The sequence below is a fragment of the Rhamphochromis longiceps genome, linkage group LG4 (genome assembly GCF_057381845.1).
Source record: "Rhamphochromis longiceps isolate RC_006_pf linkage group LG4, R_longiceps_female_GT1.1, whole genome shotgun sequence".
NCBI classification, from domain to species: Eukaryota; Metazoa; Chordata; class Actinopteri; order Cichliformes; family Cichlidae; genus Rhamphochromis; species Rhamphochromis longiceps.
This window is the reverse complement of record NC_140560.1, coordinates 3,274,203-3,292,457: the sequence shown is the minus strand read 5'-3', so window position 1 is coordinate 3,292,457 and position 18,255 is coordinate 3,274,203. Positions and strand designations below refer to the sequence as shown.

The following is an 18,255-nucleotide window of genomic DNA, read 5'->3' as shown; positions in this document are numbered from 1 at the left end:
TAAAATAATATCAGTAGATATGAAAGCAAACTTTATTTCACTCAAATTTTTAATTCTAATAAAGGTACTTTGAATGAGTTAAGTCGAACATGAGCAGAAAAATGGAAAATCGCTCTGCTGTCTGACGCCTACGTCGCAGACCTGACTTTGCCTTTGAACGGAAATAAAGGGAAGAGGTCAAAGTGGATTCAGCAGGTGGGAACCCTAAAATCAGTTGATTTTCAGGAGATTTTCTTAATGTGCAAGCTGTGATCAGCTGATTTGGGCTACTACTGCTCTGAGGGTCACTGCTGTTTGTGGATTTACACAACTGAAATGAACAAGATGTCAGCAGATGTTTCCTGAGGCGTCCTGGCTGGTTTCCATCCTCTACACGATGTTTATGCTGTCTTTAAATTAGACAGAATAACGTTGGTCAGTATCATCAGCTTAACTTCACTTACACTTGATGTAACCTCACTCTGACCATGAAACCACTGTGCACCAGTCACACACTGCTCTTTACTTTAAACCCATCACAGTACAGAAAGTAACCTCTTTATCCTGCACTAACCTGCAGAGGACTTTCATGTTACCTTTGAATAGTCTCAGTTTGATTTGCTCCAGTTTGAGAATATGTCACATGTCACCCAATATCTGATTTAAAAACATGAGGACTTACATGTAAGCTTTAAATTTCCACTGAACAGTCCTTAAATCTAACCTCTTCTTCCTCTGCCCGTCTTTCTTTCTCCATCTCTGAGTGAAGTTAGCTCTCCTTCTTTTCTCTCCCTCTGAAATAGAGTAGCTGGACCTTCAGCTAGCATCACACTGTGACAAACTGCACACAAACTGTTTGTGTGTTTGGTGATGTTTCTTGTGCTGATAGAAAAGTTGCATTTGAATTGACCTGATACTCAAAAACATCACTCCCTTTATGATCACTCCTCTTTTGTAGCGCTAGCTACACTGATGAGTATCTGCAGGGTCAGTTAGGGCTCATCCAAGACGCTTCTTCATGAGGAAGTTGCACTGCTTGCAACCATTCAACAGGCCTCTCCTGCTTTGTCTACTTTGCTTGGGAGCCATAATTTTACATCATAAAACCACATTGTATTAAACTAGATGTGAAATTAGCAACTGAAAGTTTTTAGGAAAGTGTTTACTAAGGTGATTAAAAACAAAATACTCATGATCACGTTCTCCACAGACTTCTATACAACTGCATGCGATTCTGCAACTATTCTGCTGGCCATTACCAAAAGTGCCTGTTTAAGGGGTTTCAACATGTTGGCTTCACTTTTCAGACTCTGAGGTAAAACAGCTTCATTGAAGCAGGGGGTGAATTGAGGTATTGAGGTAATTCTCAGTATTTCTGCATACAGCTGCTGCTAAATGGAAGGTGCATCCAGAGCATCAAGAAATCCCCCTTGAAGCCTGAGGCCATTGTGTTGCCCTTCTTCTTCCTCCAGTACTCTGAGAGAACAGTTAGCTAGAGGTTGGGGAAGTCCATCCATCCATCCATCCATCCATTCGCTTCCGCTTATCCTTTTCAGGGGCGCTGGAGCCTATCCCAGCTGTCATAGGGCGAGAGGCGGGGTACACCCCGGAAAGGTCGCCAGTCTGTCGCAGGGCGGTTGGGGAGGTAAGATCTGTAAATCAATGCACACTTCAAACATATGTGAACAGTGAAATATGAAGTTAAATAAAACTTGTTTTTTTCTTGTCATATTTTATCTTTATTAACGCTGACAGACAGGTATTGGTTCAGACAAACATGGTGGCATCAACTGAAAACAGAACCAGGCAGAGAAGGAAATCTGTTTCAGACCCGAGACGCACTCCGAGGTCAGATTGTCCCGCTCTCATCATTTGGCACCGCATGACTGTTAGTCTTTCAAACCACACGACTTCACTGTCTAATTTCAAGCCAAGGACTAATAGTTTTGTAAAGAAAAGGACAGAACTGCTCCAAAGTGCGGTAAATTTTGGCGATGCATGAAAATAGAAAAAACAAAGAAACAAAAAACAAATTGCAAGGATTCTCATAGTGCTTTTGTTTCTTGTAATTTCACCCCCCACCCCCACCACCATTTTTCTTCCAGTTTCTTAAAAGTTGCTGTGTGACACGCGTGATGTGAGCACAAGATTGCATCTGCTCTACATAGCAAGCATCTGTTCTTCTAGTTCTATAGAGGCTGGGTGTAAAGTGTTTAAGGATTGGCTACCAGTGGTTACAGCGCAGAACATGCCAGAGTTTTTAAGCTTTTCACCTTGAACATCAAAAACGGTCATTATGCAAACACAATCAGAAGCAACTTGACTTTGGGTCCTAGCATTTCAGTGCAATTTGGACTGAGGCTCATCAACCAAGGCGATCTGAAGGCAGAGATAACAGGAAGTACATGTGCAAACATCCATCCATCCAGTATAACTTATCAAGGTCTGAACTGCAGGGTCAGCAGTTCAAGCAGAAGTACCTACACCTCCATCTCTCAACCATCTCCATCTTTTCAGGAGGGTCACTGAGGTGTTCCAATGGCAGCCAAGAGACGCAATCTCTCCAGTTCATCCAGAGTCTCCTCCTTTCCTCTTACAGATAAGTCATCTTATCTGTAAGAGGAGACCAGACGTCCATCGGAGGAAGCTGATGCTTGTATCCACTATCTCAATCTTTAGGTCACTGCCCACAGCTTGAGGTCACAGGTGATGGGGATAGATCCAACCAGTAAATTGACAACTTTGCTCCACGCTCAGCTTTCTCTTCACAGCAATAAGCTGGTACTACATCTGCATTACTGCAGACCCTTCACCAATCAATCTGTTAATCTCTGGCTCCACTTCTCCAGTCTTGAACAAGAACCGGTGATACCCAAGGCAGGACCTCATCCTCAATCAGGGGCAGGGCAATTCTCATCCTCGCAGAAAAGCACAACATTGTAAGCTAGAGGTTAACCACTTGACAAAGCCTAAAAGGACCACGTCACTTGTGAATTCCCAACGCCACCAAACCAAAACCAACACGGCCTTTAGCTACATCTAGAATATGTTGTCCATAAAGGACATGAACAGATGGAGAGGCTAACTGTCTGACTTTCGCAAACAGATCTAATTTGGACTAACCTGAGACACTTGTGAATGACCTATTAAGCAGTTTCTGTGTACTGGCTACTTAACACTGATTATAACCTCCACCAACAACAACAATCAGTTATGACTCCTTGAAATGTACAAAGTGATTAGACAAGAACCGTAATCCTTTACCTACAAGCAAGGCACTGAACCCTCTCACTTCAGAGGCCGCCTGTTGACGAAAATGGTTTTGAAGGTCATTCCCCGAAATATGAACTGGGGGCAAATGATGAGTTTATTATCAAAAATCAATTTGTAACAGCTCTTACATGGCGTAGTGCTACAATCAGTCAGTCTACCAATATGGCAGTTTGTCTGTAATCACTGGTATTATCTTTAAACTGATGAGGACAAGCTAATTTTGTTTTTTCCAACGTAGACACAGCGGATGGGGCGGGAAGGGTAACAAATGACAGTCAGCTACAGTTAGCAAACATCGGAAGGCTTTTTAGAGGCAAAAGCAGCAGGTTAACTTATAGGTCATAAAAAGGCAAGCTGATCACTTCCTGTGTTTAGACATTAAAACCCAAAGTGACCAGGGTTCGATTTGGTGATACAACAGCTTTTGTACAGCTCACACTGTTTCAACACCGAGATGAAACTGTAATAAAAAATACTTAAGAAATAAAAATACTCAAGTGAGTTGCTTATGGCTGATTTTCATTCCTTTAAAACAAAAAATGCTCTTTCACCTTTGCTTCCATCTATTAAGACAACACTTTAAAACATACTGCAGGTTTGGAACAAATACTTGGTGTCTTTTTAGCAAAAGAAGAAGAATTCTTACATGAAAATAATCATACATTGTGATTTTGGAGTTACTCCTCCATGTTCATCAGCCAGACAGTACAAACACAAAAGATTATTTTCTGGTGGTTGAATGTCCTCATATTCCTGTTTGTTTCCACGTCCCCCGACAGTTCTCAAACAGAAACGTGCAAAAAGACTTAAAACTCTGCCCCCATGTCTCTCTAGATATCTGTTAATGCACAAATACTGTAGGTCAAAGGTGAAGCACAGATTCAGATCAGTTTCAGCTCCAACAGAGTGGGTGTGAAGAACAAAGCCAGGCTGAGGCTGAAGGCAGGGGCAGATTGGTCTTAGCAAAACAAGCTTTTTTTTTTTTTTTTAAGCAAATACCTCAGGAAAACATGCTTCTACCTAGCAAGTAAGCTTGGAAATGCAACTTTTCATTTTCAAGCAGATAGCAGCTTTATCTAAATAGTCGTGATTTGTCAAAATTATTTTGGGTTTCAAAGAAACGACGATACGTTTTCAATGTAGCCATGCTATAAGCTTTGTGATGCTATACTCAGGCACAGCAGTGCTTCGAAATGCTAACACTGGCATACGAGCGTGATCGCAGGCTTGCCAGCAAGCTCTACTGTCTTTACTCTCTCTACTATCTTGATTAACACAGGCGCTCATAACAACAGTTACCACGGGGAATGACAGCAGCAAAATACATAATCTACCAGTTCAGAATTTCATTTCACATGTAAAGGCCATCTTTCAGAGCACCATTTTGCCATTCACATGAATACAAGTTTCATATTTGAAACGGTCCACATTATAATTTTCACATAATTTTTTATAAACATAGAGCGTACAGTAACCAGTATCACAGGTTCAATCCTTGTCTAATTAGTCTATTCTCAGCAAATCAACCTTTTGATTCTGCTAGTCTTAAAAAAGGTTGCAACTCATTACATTGATCTGACCAAAGAGGAGTTTGGGGAAAAGAAAAGAAATCATATTCAGGTAGATGGAGTTGACACATTGGTTACTGAATTCCTGAAGAAACACCTGACCTTTAATGGCTATAATAACACTTTTAAATTCAACCAGTTCAACTACGTCAGGCATGTATCGCTAACTTAAATTCATTTTCTATAGGTATAATACTGGCACTGGGACCCTCTACTTTTCTCCTAATGTAAGATATGTGGAGTGTGTTTACATGCACACAGTTTTCTGAATAACCCCGATGCTCATATCCATGTGACGGTCTTGTTACACAAACACTTCAGTGGCTACACTATCCTGTTATGCTAGCAGGCTTCACTAGCTAGTGAGGTGCTACTAGCTAGTGAGAATTGATAAATACTGATACAAATATCAATATAAAACAGAACTGGCAAAGACTCTGGCATCCTTGATAGTTCTAGTTTGTGATTTTGGGAAGTTAAATTAACATATTGCCAGCTAACAACTACTACTGTCAGTCGACACTTATAGCCTAACAAGCTAACCGACAGCCAAATGACATTAGCCAATACAGAACCACGGAGAAATGTCACTAACTTAGAACTAGTGACATTTGACTAGTCAGTATGTAATGTTCAAACAAAAGAAACTATTAAACTATTACAATAACACTTACAGAAACAGAAACCACTTCATAAAGGTAACTTTTAGCTAGTAAAGTTTAAGATTTTATGTTTTTTTTTAATGTTCAAATAAAATCTAATATTTGAGTGTCCAGTGTTTCACTATACTCCGTTTATATCATGTTAGTCAATTTATGATCTGGAAATTTAAGTCAGCCAATGAAGAAAAACAAAAACTGGGGGATCAATTGAAATTTTTTCAGTAGTAGTTTCCACTTACTTTTTATACTTGCTAGTTTTGGAAGAGAATTCGTGTGATAGTTCTGGGGGAAAAAACTGAAGTTAAATTCAAAGTTGGTTTTTTAGGGAGTCTTGGTGCATGCTCAATCATCCAGGTAAGTAAATCCCAAAAGGCTGATTCTGTTCACCTGTTTTTAGGGACAAAAAAAAAAAAAAAAAGGCCCCCGTGGCCATACTAGTCTTCCATGCTAATAAAATAATAATAATAATTAAAATGAAAATTACATTTCATATGAGTCTTTAGTTAGGTATATAATTGCTTGGAAAAGTTTTACTGCGCAATATAGGAACATTATTATTGATGGGGGATATTAGTGGCAGTAATAATAGTAAACTCCAATCTAAAAGTTAGTAATAATTGGACCTGCTTTTGGACAAATTATGAATTTATCTTTTTAGTAAATATCCAGTATATTGTTATAGGATTTTAAATGAGCAAATTCTCTAATCTTAGTGCTGTTTTCCACTTTGGATTTGACCTCAATTGCCAATTCAATGAATCAGTTTCTATCTGTAGTCATTCTCTGCTTCCATGACATGTTTGGACGATAGATTTTTTAAATATTTTATGTATATGGTAGTAGCTAAGAGTGCGAGCTAAGAGGATATTCTAAAACGAGAAAGGAAGCCTTCCTACACGTGAGAATATAGTGCACGGCTGACCTGAAAGCAGGTTTGTGTGCATGTAAACCCACAGAGTATATAGTAAACACCAACAGATATACACAATTAGAAGTTCTACAAGCACAAATTAGACTATTCACACCCTGTTTGCCATTGATGCTGAGAGAAAAGAGATGAAACAGACTGAGGACTACTGAACCATTCCCTCCACAGTAAGGCGTCACCGCCTCACTCTTAGATTCCAGATCCATCTAATTGCTTAAGCCACTTTAACACTTTTAAATAAATGTATAGAATATATACAAACATTACGCCACGTAGTTCAGACCTGAAACGCACACTTCTTCTTTACTAATACCACCGTTTGCAGAGAGTTAGGTCAGAAAAAAGAAAGCAAAAAGCTGGGCTTTGACAGTTTTGAAACACGGAGGCCATCTTGCTCCATAGTTTTTATTACTTCGCTAATGGGCGGTGCGGTGGCCATCAGAGTTTTGTCGAGTCTTACTACCGAGGTTCCACTTCTTGAAAGGTGTCGTGTCTCTAAAAATAAGGTCACCGCTTCTCCTGGTAGTTTCAGATGAAAACGAGCATCGCCACGGGCAGAGAACACGCTCGTCCTCTTCTCTCAAAGGTCGTATAACAGCAGTCCTTTTGTCCCTTTTGCTCTGCTTCATTCCCTCTGTCGCTCTATAAAGCACTTTGTGACGAGCCTGGTTATTAAAAGCGCTTTTTGTTTTTAATAAATCGGATTTATTCACAGAACCTGGGTAAGATGCTGCTAAAGAGAGGAGAAAACACATCGTCTACAAACTGAGTTGCTGAATATGGTTTCCGGGTTGAATGCCAAACCAGTTGCCAGGAAGACACAAAAGGAGGATTCTGGATATGACAGAAGGTGCATTCTGGGATTTGTTGTTGACTGACGGAGCACTAAGCCACTGGCAGATGCCACATGAGAGGTTGAGTCTTTCCTTCTCCACGGTCCTCTCTTCTACTTGCTGGGATTTTTTCCCTCCTCTGCTACCTGTCCGTTGCAGTGAATGGTTGATTGGAATAAATTACAGCCCCCCTGCGGTAGGATGATGGGGGAGGATGGGGGAGCTCCTCCTCCTTCAGTCGCAGACAGGAGGCAGGAAGTAGCAGCAGTCTAGGAGGGATTGGGGGTCTTCAAGGCATCCACTTTGGTCTCCAAGTCTGTAATCTGTGGAAAACATAGTGGATGATAACTTCAAGAAATATAACGTTAAACCTTTTATGAAAAGTGTTAAAGAAACACTTAATTGAAGCAGAGCATCAAGTGAACAAAACCTGTGGGACGATAATCTGCAGCTTGATCATTTCCCTCTGTAGCAGCATAGACTGAGATCAGACGTGTTCCTTTAACTTGTTTGAGCAGTGTACTAAAACATAATGCAGGGACACTGCCATCAAGATGTGACCCTCCTTTGCCTTTCCTGCTCGGGAAAAGCTCTGCTACCTGACAGTGAGAGATTCAGGTGAGTCCACTGCGAACCTTTTCCTGCAGGTTGTCTGTCTCCTCTTTGTGTGTTGCCTCGCTCTCCTCTTGTGCCCGACGCTGAGCAGTCTCTTTCTTCAGGTACTCGATCTCCCTAAAATGCACACGCGCACACACACACACACACACACACACACACACGCGCACACACACACACACACACACACGCACACACACACACATACACACACGCACACACACGCACACGCACACACACGCACACACACGCACACACGCACGCACACACGCACACACACACGCACACACACACACACACACACACACACACACATTGGAGTGGTGGTGTTTTTTTACTCCTTTTATCTTTTTACTCTGTCCCTCCTCCTTCCTTACTTCTGCTGGTATTCTTTGATCAGCCTCTTGGCTTTGCTGTATTTCCTCTCCAGGGTTTGATACTGAGCCTGAGTTTCCTTCAGGTGTTCATCCACAGCCTGAAAAGACAAATACTCGCTGTGAGTAAATGATAACAAAACTAGTTTTAGGGTGGCAGTGAGCTCATTTTTTTTAGTTTTTAAGGGATGAGGGGAAAAAAAGAAACACTTGATTCACTCGTGCCTTTTTGAAGTTTAGGTTTACTATCTTACCTTACATAGAGACTGTGCCTCCATCCAGTAGCCCTCAAGTTTTTCCATCCTCTCTTTACTGTCCCGGATATTTTGCTCCAACTGAGCACGCTCCATCCGCCAACGCAACTTATCCTGCTCTGCGTGAGCCAGCTGGAGGCGGGGTGGGGGTCAGTGTGGGAGGAGGAGGTGGTATGTGGGAGGCATTAAGTCATCATAGAGCCAAAAAGAACTGGTGTTATGCATGTGTACATTCTCTTCTGCAGTGCAACCTGAATGTGCCGTTGTTTTGAGGGTTTTTTGCCTGCATGTGTATAAGTGTGTGTTAAACAGGCTCACCTTCCTCTTGAGCAGCTGGATCTCAGCCTGGGTTACTGCATGTTTAATCTGGAGCTGCAGACAGAGGGAGAAGCAATCTGATTTCTTTAACAAACAAATAAACATAACAAAAATCAAGCTAGGTAAAACTGTAAACAAGACTGAATAAAATAATGACATTAACATCCAAATCATTTATATCACATGTACCTCTTTGAACTTGTGGGCCAGTTTCTCTGGGTCCAGCTCCACAGGCGACAGCATTTCCTGGTTTTCTGCCAGATCGAAAACCTCTATCGAGTTCGGAAACATCGGACTCATCTCCTCCTCCTCGTCTGTCGCATATTCACCTGTCTGCAGGTAAACACACGCGCAACAAATACAGTTACATTTGGTAATAGTTGTGATATTTTATACATATTGTATGAGTAGGTTTTACAGGTATGAGGTTACATAGCAGACCAATGATTGCATCCGATATGGAGCTGGAGTAGCTGGTTAGTATAGATCAGGGGTCCCCAATCCCAGTCCACCAGGGCCGGTGTCCCTGCAGGTTTTAGATGTGTCCTTGATCCATCACAGCTGATTTAAATGGATAAATTAGCTCCTCAACATGTCCTGAAGTTCTCCAGAGGCCTGGGAATGAACTAATCATGTGATTCAGGTGTGTTGACCCAGGGTGAGATCTAAAACCTGCAGGACACCGGCCCTCGTGGACTGGGATTGGGGACCCCTGGTATAGATGGTATAAAAGACTGACTTCCAGGTTTGTGCTTCATTAGTTTCCAGGGCCCTGTTTCAGGAAGCCGGTTTAGTGCAAACTCTGAGTAAGTACACCCTGAGTTAACGAAAACTCTGGGTTTTCAGTTTCACAAAGCGAGTTTAGATTCATCCTGAGTGAGTTACTATGACGACACACTCCGTGAAGCTAACCTGCCCCCTAGCAGGTTTACTTCAACTAACCCTGACCTTCTCCGCCTCTTTGTCAGAAACCTGACTGTAGGAAGTGTCAGACATGGCGTGTCCCTTCCTTGAAGAGCCAGTAGATGTTGAAGCCCAAATTCTCCGCAGAGCTCTCCGCCGGGAGAGAGTGATTAGAGCGCGTTTGGACATTTTATCATTTCCTGATGATTTCCTGTGTGAACGTTACCGTTTTTCAGCACAATCTATAATTTATTTGAATAACATCCTCAGGCCTAATATTGCTCATGTGACACATCGCGGACATCCTCTCAGTTCTGTACATATTATTTGTATTGCACTTCGGTTTTTTGCAAACGGGAGCTTTCTGTATAATATTGGTGACGCTGAGCACGTTTCCAAGGCTACCGTCTGTCGGGCAGTCAGGAATGTTACAGTTGCACTGAAACGTCTCCTGTACTCGTCTGTGGTGTTCCCCGGTCACAGACCCACAAGATTTATCAAAGAGGGATGCCACAAAATTGCAGGTATCAGGATGAACGAAACTTAATTCATGATGTGGTGATACTTGGACTACTACTTAAATTTTACATTTATTCTCACGGTTCCCAGGCGTGATTGGCTGTACAGATGGCACTCACATTCCAATCATTGCTCCTTCAGTAAATGAAGGAGACTATGTGAACAGGAAGTCTTTCCACAGCATTAATGTACAGGTACATGGTTCCCTGTAGCATGTCAAACTAACAAATTATTTCATTATAGTAATGGATGCTAATTTGTGTTCTCTGCACTGTGAAGATCATATGTGATGCTGCCAACATTATCACAAATGTGGAAGCCAACTGCTCAGCCTCTGTGAGTGGTGGTGGAGGACCCCCACCTGTTTTTCGGGCCTCTGCTGTTTTTTCCTGTTGGCTATAACGGGGTCACATTTGAGCATACAGAGTAAGCAAATATGTACTTGTAATGTGCTCAGATAATTTCAATAAGTGCTTACAGAGGGGAAATTAATGTAGCCTCTAACTGCAATTGATTTACATCGGACAAACGGACCAAGCACTATGGCTCATAAAACAATTACACCTTACCTGTTTGGACTATATTTTTATATTTCATTTTTACTTGCTGCCAGGAACGTTTGGGGCCTGTTGGGTTGCACCTGCGCTCACATCACATCACAAAATAAAATGTATGAAAGAAAAAATAAAATAACATATGATAAAATAACGTGTTAAATGGGTGGAAATCCCTAGATCAATGTTTAAATTAACACTCACGCATTGACTCTGTCGGCTATGTTTTGCCATGCATGCTCCCTTTCTTTTGTAGCTGAGGCTGTGTTACTTTTTTTCTGCAAAATTTGCATGTTATCGGCATATGCTGCCATCAGAATTTCGGCCTCAAGTGCTGTAAGATGCATTGACCGCGCCTTCTTTCCCTCCGTCTCCATGGTGACTCGCTTACTCTGTGCTCCACTAATCAGGGCTTTATGTATCCTCGTGCGCGCGTTTAACTTGGGGTTAAAGCAACTCCGCGTTGACTGAACTACTTGTTATCAGCCTTTCTGAAACCGAATATTCCGAGTTGGACAGTTCGGGGTTACTCAACTCTGAGTATCGTTTTTCACTCTGAGTTTTCTAAACCGGCTTCCTGAAATAGGGCCCTGGTGGCGTTCAGATCTAATGCAGGCTTACAGCACCACCACATTTAGTTGGTTTTTCAATGCTCATGTTTGATACACTATACACTGTCCCTTTGGGTTTAGGAGTTCAGTTGCGATCGTTTGAAGTCAAAAGTCCATTTGGTAAGTTTTGGTCATTCCAAGAGTCAAAAAGGACTCTTGGCTAGGCTAAGCTCATGCATGTGGTTTCACAGTTTGGTGGCTTATACTCTTTAAGCTAGTTAGCTTAAAACAGTCTTATGCTACTTAGTGCAAAGCCAGGTTGCTTTGGTAGACAAAAGGTATCTCAGTCACCTACCAACATCTCCAAAGGTAACCGTTACAAAAAAACTCTAAACATGATTAGTGAATTTTATTTTTTATTTATTTTTTCAAACAGAACTTAGTCATTTATTAGATGTTAGCTAGTTGCTGGCATTAGCTTTACACTCGTAGCACTGTGTGGTACATTTCAGTCGTCTGTCTCTTCATAATCTAATTGGCGGGAGTACCTGTCATATAAAATGATATAAATGGCAACTAGGTCAAGTATGCAGTCACAAATTAAGTGAAAGAAACGATCTGGTCAGTGGTTTGACAGTTCAGACTCATTCCCTTGGAACAAAAAGCAGCCAGCACATCGTCTTCCACTAAAAGCATTCACACAATCGATAACAGCCTGCTGATCATTCGTCTTATTCTTCTTTGTGTTACAAAGTAAATTAGCCTCACATTAGCCCGTGTCCAGCATGTTTTCTTCCAGGCTAACAAACGCATTAACTAAAATGTATTACTTAATACATGATTGCTTTGCACAATGACTGCACCGTGTCTTCCTCTCTGCTTACTCTTCCTACTCGGACACAATTTGAGGTAAATACTGTAAAGTAACTGTATTTATTACAAGACTGCAGCAAACCAGAGCGCACGCTGCCGTCCATATCAACATCCTCTGATAACTGCAGCTGTGCTCTGTGGCTTCTCTGGCTAACCAAACCAAAGTACACAAGCCTTGAGTTGACATTTGCCCCCAGGCATGAAATCAGAGCTCTTTCATTTTAGGCTGTAGAGTGATGAAATGTTAGGAGTCTATCATTAGAATCCTGAATCGATTTTTAAATGTAAATTTATTTTGCCCGACATGCCAGAATCTCAGGTTAAACCTCACAAAATTTCGACAACAACCAAACAGCAAACCAGAGCAGGTACACGCATTCAGCACAAAGACGTAAACACAACGCGCCGACGCATCACAGATGTCTGCTTTCTCAGCCGTCAGCGCACAGATTCTGATGCGTCGGCGGGTCCGTGCTTTGTGTTTACGTCTTTTTGGCGCTAGACTCCGAAGCTGCAGGTTTCAATACTCTACAACCAAAAACGACTGAAGATCAAACTAAGCTTCACATCATCATCGTCATGAATTTCCTCTTTTGCCGTTTTGCTTCCACCACAATAAAATTACACTTCATGCACAGCTCTCTCTCTCTACTGTTGTGTACAGCGCTGTCTGCTGCTGGTTTTATTTTTTTAAATTTAACTGATTTCCGACAAGAAAGTCTCGTTTCTGCTGTTCAATACTGAAGAAATGTAAACTTTTTAAAATGATGTGAAATTGCAAAATGCTCAGCTGTGTCTCTAATTAATCCTCTGCTTCACTTCAGCAGCATCAGGTGATGTTTATATGTTGATTCATGCTACTGCACAATATTTTTAAGGTTCTCTGCTATAAAAACCCAATAACATGTTTTTCTGTGTTTTATGCTCAGTTACTTTGACACTAAAGCGTCTGCTGTGATGCTCACACCTTTGACAAAGTCTCATAAGTCTCAGCTTTCTTTTTATAGCTATAAAAATATGGATATGTGCCGATAAATGACCAGAATTATAATATTTCTGACTGTCTGAGGCAAAATTTCCCCGATTCGAATCGAATCAGGACCTTGTGAATCGGAATTGAGATGATTCTGGAAATCAGTGACGATACCCAGCCTACAAGCCACACTCTGTCCCATGAGCCATGTGTAGGAAACAGCCTGGTCCCACTGTTTTAATTATGAAACCTGACCCTAGAAACTAGGAATTTAATGATTTCTGTATTGATGCAGTTTCTCTCTCTGACCAGACGGTGGAGATGCTGGACTGAGTTTGAAATGGCATGTGGTGGAGCACAGACAGGCATTTTCCCATGTACACATGTTGGATTTCCTGTGGCTAACAACCACTAACACCATCAAAAGGCTTGTGAAAATGAATTTAATGACTACATGCAGGATATCTTTGTGAAGTAGAGCAATGTTGCCTTCCAAATGCAGGCCAAAGTGCGTTTGGATTCTGTGTTTACTGACTAAAAACAACGACTTTTTCATTATTTTTGACTATTTCAAAGGACAAAGGAGGTGCAGTGAGGAGAACTGACTGTGTTTGAGCATTCACTGTGTTTATCACCCTCTCAAGCTGAGAGCGCTGCTGCTGCAATGTGTCACATGGCATGTGTCAAGAACCGCCCCTCAGCAGCGCATCAACAGGAAGACCACACGCAGGGCAGGACAATGAAATGTCACGGGGGAGTTGCCTACTGAGCTATGTCTGCGCGGCGTGCACCCAGCCAACGTTGGTGTGGTAGCTGTGCCTCGAAAATGATATCAGTGGCTGTTCTTTTCCCTCCCACACGACGGAGAGGTGTAGCATGTACCTCCTCATCATCATCCATGTACTGTTTGTATCTCTGCTCCATCATCTCTCTCTGCCACCTCTCCTGTTCCAGAGTCTGCTGGATCAGCTGAGCCACTTCACTCTGTTCCCCCGGCTTCTCCCGGCCAATCACAAACCTAGAAAACAAAACCAAAAACTTAGGATTTGTCATTCGCAAGAAAAGGAAACAATGAAACATTTTACACAAACTGCATATGTGGAAAACATGAAAAAATTCACTGTATCAACATCAAACCTGAAAAACTCCAGAGCTTCAAAACACACCAACTAAAAAAAAAAGTAATAATATGCAATTTATACCACTAATGGACAAAAAGAGCTTCCATAATGTGAAATGTGTTTCAAAAATGGAGATGTGGGGACCACACGTTGGAGTGTTACTCTACCTGTGGGGACCAGCAGCCCTTATGGGGACAAAATGTGGTTTTAGCGTCACGATTGCAATGAGGTTATGTTAGGATTAGACACTCATTCTTGATGGTTAGGGGAAGCAGCTACAGGAAGCATTATGTCCTCACAAAGATATGAAAACACAACTGTGTGCGTGTTTAGAGTGAGTGCGACACAGACCTGACTTTGCCGGTGGTATTGCGGAGGACAGTGGCAGCAAAGCTCTGAGTAACACCAACCAGGCTGGTCCCATCAACCTCCACTATGAGGTCATTCACCTGGATCCTACAGACACAAAGAGAACACTGTATGCAGAGCGATGTTTGGAGAAGACCAAGGTCGCTCAGTGAACACACCTCTCACATGCAACGACAAATGTAATTATGAGTGTCTTTGACCAGACAGGCCTGTGGACTAGCACTGGCTCCATGTAACATCCTAGCCTGTGGCATTTTATGCTTTTGCCTGTTTATTTTAAACTGGTGTCTCTAACAAAGAGCTTTAAAAACTTGCACTCACACTAATGAGAAGAAGGTAACAGTAGTGAGCAACTATCAGCTAAAGAATCAAGTTTGCAAAGAAATACATTTAAGGCAAAAGTGTACATTTAGCTAATAATCAATAATCATGCCTGCTGTCCAAAGAAAAATAGTGTTAAGCCTACAAAAAAGGGCCAACTATTGCTTTTTGATAAAGCACATAGTTAGTGTTGGATCATGTGACCTTGACTCGTCCCTTATGCTGCATTAGGTCTAGGCCGCCCCTCCCTGAGCCTGGTTCTGCTGGAGGTTTCTTCCTGTTCAAAGGGAGTTTTTCCTTCCCACTGTCTCATAGAGGTCATATGATTGTTGGGTTTTCTCTGTTCTCTTTGATTTACTGCAGGCTCTTTACCTTACGATATAAAGCACCTTGAGACAGCTGTTGCTGTGATTTCGAGCTATATAAATAAAACTGAAAGAATGAAAAATGCATGTCGGGGCAGGCAGGTTGAAGAAGGTACCTGCCGTCTCTCTGCGCAGCTCCGCCCTCAGTGACCGTCTTAACAAAGATCCCCAGCTTCTCCAGGCCCATATCAGCTCCTGCACCCATACCAATGATACTGATACCGAGGCCGTCACTGTCTGAAAGACACACAGACAACAGAGCCACATCTCAGTGCTGAAAATTAAAACATAAATACATCATTACTGTTAATTAGAATCCTGTCATATTTATTTTGCTATCATAATAACTAATCATATTATAGAGTGGCAGGGAAAAGCATGTGGGATTTATCCACATTCAAGCTATTAAATATTAGTGAAATTATAGCTATTATACAGTGTTGAGAGCAGCCGTCACGCATGGTTGCTGGTTCAAATCCATTACCTTCAGAGTTACTGGCTACTAATTAGGCCAATCTGTGCTAAATTTAATCCCATAAGGGGATAATGGAGCTGTTAGAGCGACAGTGTATGTCCACTAACTGCAGCCTCTTGTGTGAGTGTGTACAGTTACATAAGAGGCTTGACTGAGTGACTCTCGGTGACATGTAAGACGCGTGCAAACCTTTCTCCAGCTCGACGGGAAACAGGTCCAACTTTTCGACCCTCTTCTCCAGCTCGTACTCAGCTGACGCTGCCATGGGGTCAACGTCATCATTACGTCGGTCGTAATCTTCATTAGAGTAGGTGGTAAAGACCTATGCAGAGGGCAAACGATCAGATAGCTAATCCAAATGCATCTAACTGAGAGGGCTAAGTGTAAAAACAGAGGCACTCGGAAAGTTCCCTGAGGAACTCCTACATGAAAGCCTCATAAGCTCACAGTGACTGGTGAAGGTTTGATGCTGATGTGCTACACACGTCTTTTTGCATGTTCAGGTATATGTCCCAATCATTTTTCATACAAAAATTGAAATATTTAACCTTAAACATCATCAATCAAACTGTATCTGCCATTTGAAAAAGGTCTTTTTCACTCAACTGTTTGGGGATATTTTGCTCACGTTGTAGACAAGAACGAAGATGGCTACGACGTTAGCAACACCTGTTCAACCTCTTGTTAAACAGAATATCTAATCAGGAACTTTGTGCACTGAGGTATGGTTAAGAAGACCAAGCATAAGACTGGGGATTTTCTTTCTCTCCAATTATTCTTCTTTGGACAGGAGCTGTAGAGAATAGAAAGGAAACAAGGGAAGGCACAAAGAAGCTGTAGCTGTGCCCAAAAGAAAGAGGAGTCTGAACATATTGTTGTTGACAGGTTGGTATGAGTATTTCACAAACTGCTGTTCAGACAACACAACACTGGATTTCCCCACACCACCATCTGCAGGGTTTACAGTTGATATCCAGTGAGCAGCAGTTCTCTGGGGAAACACTTTACGGTCTACTCTTCACTGCAAGGCTGTCAAATAAAGGTTAAAAAAGCTTATTTTTAACATGTTGCCTTGTGTGATGAGTCTCATTTTCTCTTACTCTCAGAAGTCAGAATTTGCCATAAACAGCATCAAAGCATGGACCCACTGTATGCCTTGTATCACTGGATAAGGCCACTGGTGGTGTAATGGTGTGAGGAATATTTTAATGGTACATTTTGTGCCCGTGAGTACAAACTGAGCATCATTTTAACACCACAGCAGTATTGTTATTGACCATGTGCATCCCTTTATGACCACAGCGTATCCATATTCCAACAGGATATTGTCCCATGTCACAAAACTCAAATCATCTCACACCAACACACTGCACTCAAATGGCCTGTAGGTCGTAAATCAATAGAGCACCTTTGGATGTGTAGGCAACAAATCTGCAGCAACTGTGTGATGCTGTCACGTCGATATGAACTACAGTCTCTGAGGAATGTTTCCAGCGCCTTGTTGAATCTATGCAATGGATAATTAAGGAAGTTATGAAGGGAAAAGTGGTTCATCCTGTAAGGTGCACCTAATTTAATTTTAGACACCTCTTAGTTGCAAAACAATTGATTAATTAATTAAAAATCACAAATTAAAGCTCAGAAATGATCATAATGTGAAAGAATGTATATATTTAGTGTGTATACTATTATTCTTGTATTATTATTAGATTATACATATGTCTCATCATACAGCAACATTTGAAGCCACTTAAAGTTGTTCTTCCCGTCCACACAGTGAATAAGCTCTATATGCATTTACCTCTGGCTTCATCTTGATCAACTCCTAAGAGAAACTTAAAGCTCTCCAATGGGAGCAGACGAGAACGGTGAGAGTCAATCAAAAGGTGCAAGGACACACACCAGAACTAATGAGCTGAGGGGAGCTGGAGAGCCTCATAATAAACCTCCGTCTCAACACTTTTCCCATCTCCAACTCTGATCCAGTGCTGCTTTGAAAAAGGTGCAGCTTTAGCTCTTTTTATTCTAGAGCCATAAGGTTACAAACACTGCACACAGACCAGGACATGCAGGAGGACGCTGGGTCTCGCTGTGGCTTGGTTTTGACAGGTGGCATGTTTGCATGCTAGGGAAGTACGCTTCTACATACTTCCCTTGTTTTTAACTGATGCATTAGATCTTCACTGCACATCATTAGCCTGCGATACTGGGCGAAGCATCCAGAAATATTATCTCACAATAACCATTTACATCTATTGTGGCTTTATGGTAAATGGCCTGTATTTATATAGCGCTTTTCTAGTCCCTAAGGACCCCAAAGCGCTTTACATATCCAGTCATCCACCCATTCACACACACATTCACACACTGGCTTTAGACACAGTCCGTACACTCTCACTGTACTGTGCTCCATATCTTTCTACTGAA

General features: G+C 41.8%; 1 protein-coding gene across 4 annotated transcripts in view; it reads right to left on the bottom strand.

Moving 5' to 3' along the window:
* Nucleotides 1-4,341: 4,341 nt before the first annotated feature.
* Nucleotides 4,342-18,255, bottom strand: part of LOC146670823 (neurabin-2-like) — a 33,429-nt gene continuing 19,515 nt past the window's right edge. For all 4 annotated transcript variants that reach the window (XM_085402913.1, XM_085402910.1, XM_085402911.1 and 1 more), the window contains exons 6-15: nt 16,018-16,150; nt 15,470-15,590; nt 14,650-14,754; nt 14,060-14,195; nt 8,994-9,137; nt 8,805-8,858; nt 8,487-8,618; nt 8,236-8,333; nt 7,879-7,975; nt 4,342-7,566 (exon numbers count right to left, since the gene is read on the bottom strand). In XM_085402913.1, the coding sequence (XP_085259039.1) occupies nt 7,513-7,566; nt 7,879-7,975; nt 8,236-8,333; nt 8,487-8,618; nt 8,805-8,858; nt 8,994-9,137; nt 14,060-14,195; nt 14,650-14,754; nt 15,470-15,590; nt 16,018-16,150 (1,074 nt within the window). In that variant the 3' untranslated portion in view covers nt 4,342-7,512. The remainder of the gene's footprint in view (nt 7,567-7,878; nt 7,976-8,235; nt 8,334-8,486; nt 8,619-8,804; nt 8,859-8,993; nt 9,138-14,059; nt 14,196-14,649; nt 14,755-15,469; nt 15,591-16,017; nt 16,151-18,255) is intronic.